At 38.2% G+C, this 12013-nt stretch overlaps 1 protein-coding gene across 1 annotated transcript in view; it reads right to left on the bottom strand.

Annotated features, from left to right (window-relative positions):
* Positions 1–1021: 1021 nt before the first annotated feature.
* The window catches only part of LOC135212574 (facilitated trehalose transporter Tret1-2 homolog), a 31164-nt gene continuing 20172 nt past the window's right edge, over positions 1022–12013 (bottom strand). Inside the window, exons 2-6 of the mRNA XM_064246118.1 lie at positions 8325–9019; positions 5653–6040; positions 3190–3352; positions 2074–2898; positions 1022–1785 (exon numbers count right to left, since the gene is read on the bottom strand). Coding sequence (XP_064102188.1) covers positions 1560–1785; positions 2074–2898; positions 3190–3352; positions 5653–6040; positions 8325–8975 — 2253 coding nt within the window. The 5' untranslated portion in view covers positions 8976–9019 and the 3' untranslated portion in view covers positions 1022–1559. The remainder of the gene's footprint in view (positions 1786–2073; positions 2899–3189; positions 3353–5652; positions 6041–8324; positions 9020–12013) is intronic.

Here is a 12013-nt window from a genome sequence, read left to right as displayed (position 1 = left end):
CCTCACACTGAGGGACCTGGGGCAACCCGAACGAACTGTAAGGTCTGTAAGGTAAGGTCTCTCTCTCTCTCTCTCTCTCTCTCACTGGTCACTTCTAAATATTCATTCTCAATCGATACCACATGTACGTGCAATAATTATCTATAACGTCGTCTACATAAAATTCAGCTGCCATTCTTAACTTAATAGAGTTCCCCTGGCACTGGCGGGCGAGCTTCCTCGTTTTCTTTCATTGATTCCAAAAGTTCATTCAAAAGAGACTTGATTTTACGGAAGTTTTAATTGAGGTTATTGTGTCGTCAGAACCTCGGGTGTGATTGTTAATCTTAAAGAGAGTGAATAGATTATTTTTTCTATGAAAATGCAGTGGTGATGGAAACTTGATCGTGATGCTGAAATTGAATGACGATGTTTTACTCTTCTTTTTGTTGTTTCAAAAAGACGTGTTGGCATTCCATCAGAGGAAACTACTGTATTCAGAATAATTTTTTTTATACGGCTCTTAACGAGTATTTCATAATATTATTGCTTTACATTTTGTGTATAAGTGCATAAGCACATACCCTCCTCTGGCTCCCATAAACACGCAGGCTTACATGCGTGTGTGTGTTTTTATTGCAGTCTCTTTTGAGTCAGAATTTAGTGAAAGACAATGAGTGCCTAAATCAAACACGGGAGGCTAAATGATAATCCACAGTCCCTTTACATCTCGTTGCTTTGGAGACGATAATGATGATGATTATCATTATGATTATTTTCCTAACCATATTAAACTAATGTGATGTTTGATTAGTTTAATTTTGGGTGATGTTTCCCTAATTTTATATCCTTGTCACCATTATTTGTTTCCCATTTCCAGTTATTTTTATCCTAAACCTCAGGATAAGTTTTTCGCTTTGAGTGTGTCATTTTTTTATGTTGACGTTTTCATCATGTTTCTTATGTTGACGTTTATTTCAAATCCAAGTTTAGGAATAACATAATAACAAGAGAATGAGTTATTTGTATTTGATCTATTCTATCATAGCATCTCTATAAAAATGTTCATCTAAACAGCAATAACAACTGTGAATAAAAACGTTTGTTTACAATAACAACTGCATAATTATGATGACATGATCTGCATATGTGTAATTTGACAGGATGAAATGAAATGTAATGAAATGTCGGCAGTAATAGTGAATATTGTCTTTCATTGCCAGATTTTGCCATAACACTTGATCTGGAGACCCAAAAATTGTTATTCAGTTTGTTTATTCATTCACTGACGTTCATATCAGAAAAAAAGTAGATTTTTTGGGGAAGTAGAGCCTTACAGGGGCTTGTAGTAATCAATTTCCTCTGAATGGTTCGAACCAGTCCAAGTTATTTCAAAATGGATGGAAGTATGTACAAAGTGTACCTAATTAGCAGATGTCATTTCTTTTCTACCTACTATCAGATTTTCATTAAGCCAACTAACAGACTTGGGAGTTTGATAAATGAATTTGAAGAAAGTTTGATTTTTCTACTTCTGTAATAAACCGTAATGAAATTGGATACTATCAACTAAGTTTTCGTTATTTACTCGCATTACGATTGTAATACTCTTCTATCTCCTCCAGGGTGCGCCCTTTTGTCTCGGGAACGACCGCCCCCACCAGGACGACCAGCACCAACGCCGACGCTGAGTACAGCCAGAAGGTTAAGGCTGGTCCAAGGCTGCTCTTGAGAGTTGGAAAGCTGTAGGTGACCAGCATTCCAGAGACGAAGAAGACTCCTTTGGAGGCTGAAGAACCCATCGATCTGGAAGGGAGTTGCATTACAACTGGCACTGAAGGTATACATTTGAATGTTTTCGTGTATTCGGGAAAGGCTGTATTATTGCAGTAGAAATTTATCGTGATTTTGTGCAGATTTTGCTATTGTGGGTATGGCAGACTATATAGCTGCTTAAATGCAATATATTTTATTAGTAACACTTATACTACGTGGCTTAAATGTTCGGTCTTATAACTTGTATGTGTAATTACGATTCGGTTGGTCAGAAATTGTCGCAGAGATTTTCTTAAAAGGGTTGTGTACTGTTCTTACCTAAATGAAAGTGGCTGCAACTCTGTTGAGAGGAGAAAGGGTATGGGGCTGATGGTAGCCCCAAGCGTAACCGTGTATACAATCATGGAGGTGAGGGGCAGCCATCCTAGCGACGAAGCACCCTCAGGATCACTACTTTTCAAGGAGAAGTATGTCCCCAGGACCATCAGTGAGAGGGAGAGGCCCGTGCCCCCGACCATCAAGGGAATGCGCCTTCCAGCCTTCTCGACCACAACAATGCCAATGAATGACCCTATTAATCTGGCCACGCCCACTATGACCGTTGACAGGTAGGGACTGAAGCCAACATTGGCGACTTCAAAGATGTACACTGTGTAGCTGTAAACTACGTAAGGCCCAGAGAACTGGCTGAAAGTAAACACGCCACAGCTCGTGAGGAACGGCGTGTAAACCGCAGGCTTCTTGAGCATGGACATTTGTTCCATAGTGGTGACGTGGGTTCGATTACTGCAGACTTTCTGAATCGTCTCGAACTCGTTGCTGATGTCACACTCGTGGCCACGCAAGAACTGCAGTGCCCTGCGGGCGTCTTCCTTGCGTCCTTTCATTGCAAGCCACCTCGGGGAATCGGGGAAGAAGGACAGTCCTATCATCAGGGGCACGATTGTGGTGAAGCCTATGATGAAGGCAGCCCATCTCCATCCAAGGCCTAAGGCACCTAGGCCGTATGTGAGCAGGAGGCCAATCCCCACGTACAAGTCTGTGATGGTGGTCAGGGATCCTCTTATGCTCTCGTGAGAAATCTCGACTATGTACACCTGCGCTCCTGTTCCGAGGACCCCGATGCAAACTCCAGCTGTCATCCTGGGGGGAGCGAAATTCAGGCATGTTAATCAAAATTGGAGAAGTAAAAACCTTCAAGTAGCAAGAATTTTAAACCTGTTAACTACAAGCTGAAATTGGTGAGACTGAAATGCTAATTAAAAGTGAAAATTCATAAATTCAATTTCAGTGAGTTAACAGCCAATTATTATTACTGCATTAGATACAGAACGCCGAACCAAATTTGATACCCCTGATGTTCGATAAAAAGAAAAATCTCTCGAGTAATTTTGTTTGGTGCAAACTACCATGAATTAAATTGGTACATCTGACCTAGCGGCCATGAGGAAGACGAGAGAGGGCGCCGCCCATATCGTAATCCAGGAGGTGAGAACAATGGGCGCCATGAGGAGGATCGTCCGGCGTTGTCCGAACACGCCCAACAGCGTCCCGCATATCATCGAGCCGAAGATGGCGCCCACCGTGTGGATGGATGCTGTTGAGAATAAATTGATTACCACAGAGACATAAAACGAGAAGAGGCAAATAGGACGCATGGCCACGAAAGACGAATAATAAAGAGAGAGAGAGAGAGATTTCGACCATTTTGGGCGTATTTAGAAGCAGTGTCTAGACGGTGTTCTGTTGAGAATCGAACTTTGAACGGTTCTCGAATCGATATCTTTCTTTCGTGGCCATATATCTTCTAAGTTTATTACGCATGTCATTTCCGGTTTTAATATTTTGTGCTGGGGTATATATGAGTGCATAGGTGCTGCCTGTATTTTGTGATTTCATGTTATATATATATATATATATATATATATATATATATATATATATATATATATATATATGTATATATATAGATATATATATATATATAGACACATCGTACCTTCAGTGACTTTCTCGGCCCTTTATTCTGCCAACATCAGCAGCCGCAAAGGGCCGCACTTTATACACTTTACAGTCTATGATATTCTTTTAATTCACTTCATTGAGTATCGTAACAGTCGGAGAAGACGGTAGATGTTACCAGCTAGTTAAATGGCAAAATTATACAAAACATAAGTAATATTCCATTAAAATGGGGACTTTTGTTTTGTATAAAAAAGAGCGAGACGAACTTGAAAAAAGCGGGACAACTCACAAATTTAAAAAAAAACTGGGTCAGGTGTTGAAAAAGCGGGACTCTGGTCACATTATATATTAATATATTATATATATATATATACATATATATATATATATATATATATATATATATATATATATATATATATCTATATATATATTATATATATATATATATATATATAATGATAATTGTTTGTTCATCTATACTCATTTGTTATTTCATTCATTCGCATTTTCTCTCTTAAGGACATGGTACTGACGAGTAAAACGGCGTTTTAGGTGCTCCGCATGAATCTTATTTTAGTTTGGGTAGTATGATAATTAGAAAAATAATGAGATCGTACGACACTTTAATAATGAATATAGTAATGTATTCGGTTATACGACCAATATCCTTGTAACTTCTCCATTTTCGTATATCAAACAGAAATCTTTTAGTTTTACGTCATCAGTAACCCTGGTAGTTGGGCGTCATCATTATTTTCGTTTTATTTTCATATTCTTTGTCGATTCCTCTGTGTATTTTATATTGATATCTTTGGTATATCCTCCAGTCTTCGTTTTTTTTTTTTTTATGTTGCGCCTTTCGTGACTTTAGGTCCCCTTAGACTGCTGGGAGAATTTTGGATTCCAGCCATAGAGAGAGAGAGAGAGAGAGAGAGAGAGAGAGAGAGAGAGAGAGAGAGAGAGAGAGAGAATAAAATTTCTTTTTTAATGATTATTAAAGGAGTAAATTGCTCTCTCTCTCTCTCTCTCTCTCTCTCTCTCTCTCTCTCTCTCTCTGACCATCCTACCTGATTCAATGCTTACATTCCACATCATGCCTAATATCGGCATTCCATTTCATCTCAATTCTAATTTGCGACACAATATTCAGTATTGTCCTACGTTTCAGTATTGACTACTCAACAGATTCAGTGTTGACATTCCACACCAGATCCAATAATAACACTTCATTTATGATTCATTACATCATTGTCATTCCACGCTCGATTCAGTGAGATACATTAGAATGACCTAACTAAGCTGCAGCATTGTTTCTGCATTTCTACACTGACTGCAGACCTGATGCAGTGTTGACATTCCACACCGGATCCAATAGGACTTCATCAGTGTTGACATTCCACACTGGATCCAATAGAACTTCATCAGTGTTGACATTCCACACTGGATCCAATAGAACTTCATCTGTGTTGACATTCCACACCGGATCCAATAGGACTTCATCAGTGTTGATATTCCACACTGGATCCAATAGGACTTCATCAGTGTTGACATTCCACACTGGATCCAATAGGACTTCATCAGTGTTGACATACAGGCACTGGATCCAATAGGACTTCCACAGTGTTGGACATTCCACATGATCCAATAGACTTCTCAGTGTTGATTCCCACACTGGATCCAATAGGACTTCATCATGTTGACATTCCGACACTGATCCAATAGGACTTTCATCAGTGTTGACATTCCACACTGGATCCAATAGGACTTCATCAGTGTTGACATTCCACACTGGAACCAATAGGACTTCATCAGTGTTGACATTCCACACCGGATCCAATAGGACTTCATCAGTGTTGACATTCCACACCGGATCCGATAAAACTTCATTCCTGATTCATCACAGTATTACCATTCCTCGTTGAAACTGACCTAACCAAGCTGCTTGCTCAGGCAGAATCCGGATAACTGGGAAAAACCCCGACCACTGCGAAGTCGCGTCTCCGGTGTCGTTATCGCCTTCGCCGGTCATGTTCTCAGCCTCCGAGTGAGAGAAAGGGGAGGATTTGAAGGAGTCGCTCTCGGGAGTCCTTTGAAGGTCGCTGTCCTCGTCCTGGAAGGCCTCGGTGACTGGCAGGAAGTCGTAGTTGGAGCTGTTGTATGACTGGTCGAATGGTGAGGTGTCTGCGTCGTCTGATTGTGATAGTGAAGCCGAGTCACCTGGTGGGGACGTCATGAGGAGAGGGAGGGATATTGCTGGGTAGGCTAAGACTGTGCCCAGTGCCAAGTGGGCAAGTGCCACTACTACGCTCACCAGGACCTGTTGGATAAATAACAGTACTGTTCATTAAATATCCTCAATTATATCGATTGTATTGTTAATAAAAGTTAAAAACTTTAAACAAAGACCTTCGACACCTCAGTGTTTACTTTAAAATTTTTTAAAAACGTCAACAATGAGGAGGAACATAGTTATTAGAGCTTTTTAACTGTTTTCAATAATACAATTTATTGATAAAATTATAGATCGATATAATAATAATAATAATAATAAAATAATAATAATAATAATAATAAGAATCGAAAAATATACTAAAATAATAATAATAATAATTAAGAATTAATAATAATTAATTAAATAACTTTTAATAATACAATAATAATAATGTATAATAATAATAATAATAAAATAATAATAATAAAAGAATAAAAATAAAAAAATAAAAAATTAAAAATTATTATTATTATTATTATTATTATATATTATTATTATTATTATTATTATTTATTAATTATTATTATTATTATTATTATTATTATTGTTAAAAAACGTAAACACTGAGGAGGAACATTGTTATTAAAGCTTTTGTAACTTTTATCAATAATACAATTTATTGACAAAATTATAGATTTATATAATACAGTGAGAAGTCTTTACAACAATGACTGCTCGTGTCAGCTCTCAAGCACTCACACACACACGAGTTTCGGAGACTAATGGTCAATTTTGGTCAATTTTCCCCTTCATTTCATCAGTTACGACCGCTGGAGTGAGAGTGGTGATTGAATAAAGGGGGAAAATGAGTGGGAAATTAGAAGGGAGGATGTGGACGTAATGGTTGATTAAAGTCTTACGAATTTTGCTCTCAGAGATATTAACCGAATGGTTTGTTTTGATGTGATTTCAGGGGCTGTATCCATAATATTAACTGGAAAAGGACGTGACAGGGATGTGAATTCTTGTTAGATTTAAAGCCATTATGTTAAATTGTTAAATTTGAAGGCATTATGTTCAGTTCAGAGGCATTATGTTAAATTTAAAGGCATTATGTAAAATTGTTAGATTTCAAAGGCATTATATTTAATGGTTAAATTTAAAGGCATTATGTTCAGTTGTTCAATTTAAAGGCATCATGTTAAATTGTTAGATTTAAGGGCATTATGTTAAATTGTTAGATTTAAGGGCATTATGTTAAATTGTTAAATTTAAGGGCATTATGTTAAATTGTTAGATTTAAGGGCATCATGTTAAATTGTTAGATTTAAAGGCATTATGTTAAATTGTTAAATTTAAAGTCTTCCGAGCATGGCCTTTAATCGACAAAATGGGGAAATGGTGACGGGAATTTCATTGTTGATTATTGTAGACAATTTGGTCAAGTGTCTTAGTCGTTTTTCCGAGAGATTTACGTTAGTTCATGTGGTATTTACGGTGAAATTATGACGTAAGTACTTAGAGTCAAAATACAATTATGGCAAGTGCGTGCAGTCAAAATACAATTATGACATAATACGTAGAGTCCAATACAATTATGACACGTAGAGTCAAAATACAATAATGATATCAGTACATAGAGTCAAATGCAATTATCACATAAGTACGTAGAGTCAAATACAATTATGACATAAATACATAGAGTCAAGTACAATTATGACATAAGTACATGGGATCAAATATAATCTCAGTAACACCAAAAAACTGAACAAATACCAAAACTTAACACATTTTAACTTTTAAATCATTTTCATCCATGTACGTAATGAATTTTCTTGTACATCTTCCGTTTCTTTGGTTTCGAGATTACAGTCATGAATCATTCTGACGGTAATTACTTCCTTTTAACCTAGCAGTGAGGATATCACATATATATTCTTTGTAAGAAAAAATGACAGAGCAAGCCCTATGTGAATGGTAAGTATTAGTGAACAGTAAACTGTAAACTTCTATTATTCATAAAGTATTGAAATGAAGAATGAATTATTGGGTTTATTGAATAGAACAGTACTAAGATGAAAACCTAGTCGCTTACTTTGCTGTTAATTGAGTAAACTAATTAAAATTATTTAATAGTTAAATAGTGTTAAGTTTTGAGACTATTTTTCGAATTTAAAGAGTTAGCGAGATTATATTTGACTCGATTTATGTGTCATATTTTTTAATGATCAGCATTAACGAATGGCAGACCTCCATCATGAGATTTTAGTTAATCTGATTATTTATTTTTAAAACTTCAAGAATCAATTTCGAAACATTCTTTCATAATGAATATGAGCCGTTTGCCGCAGGTGGAGCAAAGACTAAATCCTCATTGACCTGGGCTTACCTGCGGCCATACTTTCATATCGCTTGAATTATTATCGCGCTCGAAATTCTTCTCGCACTTCCACCCTTGCATTCTGGTGGGCTCAGAAGTCGCGTTGACTCTGACGGGTACCTCCGATGATCTGACGAAGAGAATACTCGCCGTGCCCTTAGCGGGAGGCGGCTCCTCTTCCTGCGAGTCGCTGACTTTGGCGGAGATGGTGTCAATTTCCATGTCCTCTTCTTCACCATCTCCGTCTGAGGGCGAGGAAGATAGTGAGGAAGACAGTGATGTCTGGCGCTCGTCATTGTTTGTGGGGTGAGGTCCCCTCGTGAGGACGTCGTTCTTGAAGGGCGGCAGAGCAGTCGGCTGGAAGGAGTGCCTGTTCCCTGGAAACGGTTGATTATGGTGGACGATGGGCTTGAGCGAGATCCTGTGGGGGATAGGGAAGGATCCCGGGTCGTTGTAGCTGCGGGGAGAAGACGAAGCGGACAGCGGAGGAAATCCGCTCAGGAGAACGGAGCCGGAGCGTTCAACTGCGGCGCTGTGATGGCGGAGTGGCAGCGAAAGCGGCTCGTTGTCTTCGTCATCTCTCGTCCTGGCGCTCTCTACCCGGATGGTTCGGATGGTGGGCAGTCCTGGAATCGGGCTGTCCGGTCGGGGGGATTTCATGGTCGTATTCGAATCATCGTTCCTGACTCGGCCTTGCTCTTAATCTGCGGATGGACAGTAGCATTAGTTTTGGTCATATAGCTTAGCTTGTTCCGCTGATAAAAGTTTGAAAGGTAATTACGTTCGTGAATTAGCCTAAAGTAGTAACAAAACTGAGTTTTGCACGAGTAAGTAAAAGATAATTGTAAAGGTTATATTATTTCAATACAAGGGGATTGCTTGGAATTACATTGATTAGAATAACTTGCAGTATCTGTAAGTCATTTTGTTTTTCTGTCAGGTTTACTTGTAACTTTAAAATATGTATATTTTTACCCAAGCCACAAACTTGTAGGAACGTGTGTTTTTACATATGTGTGTGTGTATGTATGTTAATGAGATCTCTAGAGGTGCGAATAAAATTGGGTGACTGCCTCATGATAATTTTTCTGTACAATGAGACAAATCGACTAGTACAAATGTGTGATAATCACTGACGCTCCTAAGAAACGGATTTAATCAGCAGTAGATACCAGCAACTTTTTTATTGGATCAGCAGTAGGCACCAGCAACTTTTTTTATTGGATCAGCAGTAGATACCAGCAACTTTTTATTTAATCAGCAATAGATACCAGCAACTTTTTTATTTGATCAGCAGTAGATACCAGCAACTTTTTATTTAATCAGCAATAGATACCAGCAACATTTTTTCGTTTTTAATTTAGAGACATTTTCTAAATGTTTCTATTATTTGAAGAGAGTTGAATATGGGTGTCAGTGAAAGGCCTACTCTTTGATTTTATGCCTTTTCATAAATCTAAATAGATTGAGAGGTGTATTTATATTTTTCGTGTTGTTGCGCTATTCAGTCATTTTCAGACGGTTTTATGGCGTGCGCCGTTATGTGCCAGCTCCCCAGTACTGTAATTTTCTAAAATGTCAGAAACCTATCTCTAGAATATCGGACCTGGCTAAGCATTAATGAAGTCACGTACCTACATAAACGAAGATATAGGTCACACGTGTATTCATCATGCGGCTTTGCAGGTATCTCGTTGTACTGCACATTTTGAAGGTTACCTTTGCCAATTCATATTTTTTTATATACTTTTTTCTGTCAGAGTTAAAAGCATCTTTTGCACCGTTATGGCTTAATTTCGTGACCGTTTCTCTTCAAACATTGTGTCGTGCTTGAAAGCATACGGTTGATTGCCTAAGACGAGTAAAATACTCGGTTTTAACACGCCTTGCTACGTGGAAGTCCAGCAATCCGTCGGTGAAACTTAACAGTAGATTTAAACTAGGACCGAGTATTTTTTTTAGAATGTCACAGGGACGGACCTCCTAATGACCTTCCCAGGTCACACGCTAAAAAAAGGGGGGGACGGAAGTACAAGGAACGAAGTGATTTGGTAGAAGTAATAGACCTGCTTTGGTAAGAAATATGGTTATAACATGAGAAGAAGACTTGGCAAAGAATTTGTATTTTGTTTTTATTTTGTTATAAACCTGTTTTGGTTTTTTCTGTATTCTTACTGCGCGAAGTATGTCGTCGAATTTCAAGACAGGTATAGCAGCTTTAATAGATGCATTTATCTTAAATGATTTAGCAGCTTGAATAGATGCATTTATCTTAAAAGATTTAGCAGCTTGAATAGATGCATTTATCTTAAACGTTTTTCGTCATTTCAGAGGATTAGAACAATTCTGTAAACATTTTTCATGAACTCTTCGTGAGAATCACGCCATTTCCTCGGGAGGACAGAATGATTAGTGAGCTTCGTCATGAACGGCACATCAGGAGAATCGATCGGTCCATAAATGTGATTCATTTCTGTTCCGCGGAATTCGATTCATAAACATTACATCTTTTAATTCTGACGTTCTGACGTTCCATTCAATTGCATAGGCCTCGAACGATCTATAAACATTGTCTCGTGTAATTGAAATGTTCGAGAGATCCATATCTTAAGTTTTGTAAATAACTGAGTCGCCACTTAGTAATTTTCTGTTGAGAATGACGCGCATTATTATATGCGAAGGATTTTGCGACACGCCATGCATTCGCAATTGGAGTTCGCGGGGATGAGTGTGTCCTTCAAAGAATTTATGATTTATCAATAATACATTGCTCTGGAGCTTCAAGAATTCTCGGAGAACATTGACCTGAGAAGAGTTTTTCCATTGTATTTCTTTCTCTTTTTTATGCGAGGTTTTGATGTATACCGTAGTCTGATGTTGTGACGGGCCTTGGTTGGTCTGTATAAGATCAGGTATACGTTTTTTTATCTATATATTGTGCATTTCTTTTAAATATCTATGGACCCTCAAGTTTTCAGTCATTAAAAGGCGTATTGCAATCCATATCAGTAGTGATAATGAGACAGAATTGAAGTTTAATTTGATTGTTATTCCTCTCTCTCTCTCTCTCTCTCTCTCTCTCTCTCTCTCTCTCTCTCTCTCTCTGGTATAATGCATTATGAGCCGCGGCCCATGAAACTTTAACAACAGGCCGGTGGTGGCCTGGCCTATATCGTTTCCAGACGCACAAATATGGCTAACTTTAACCTTAGATAAAATAAAATTACTGAGGCTAGAGGGCTGCAATTTGGTATGTTTGATGATTGGAGGGTGGATGATCAACATTCGTAGCCCTCTAGCCTCAGAACTGAGGGTGGGCAGCAAAAGCGAGGACGGACAGACAAAGCTGGCACAATAGTTTTCTTTTCAGAAAACTAAAAAAAAGGGACGGAAAGACCTTGACGATGCGATTCTCCCTTCACTTTCCAGTGACAATGAAGTGATGAAAAACTCTACGGACAACACAACCCACATTTAAATTACTCATGCGTGAGATGGCGAATATCAATGAATCGCTCACTTGGCGTTTGAGGTCACTGCTGGTGGGAAGGGGTTAAATCGATACTTGAGCTTGGCATAACCTCCTCACCTACCTCCGTATGCGTGAGGTTATATTATCCTCTCGTTCTTCCCTCTCATTTCTTTTTATTTCTCTCTCCTTGTGTTTTTAAAGTTACGTCTCTCGTTTGTATTTTAAT

The sequence above is a fragment of the Macrobrachium nipponense genome, chromosome 41 (assembly GCF_015104395.2).
Source record: "Macrobrachium nipponense isolate FS-2020 chromosome 41, ASM1510439v2, whole genome shotgun sequence".
Lineage (NCBI taxonomy): Eukaryota > Metazoa > Arthropoda > Malacostraca > Decapoda > Palaemonidae > Macrobrachium > Macrobrachium nipponense.
Note: the sequence above shows the minus strand (reverse complement) of the source record. Positions and strands in the feature narration are given on the sequence as shown.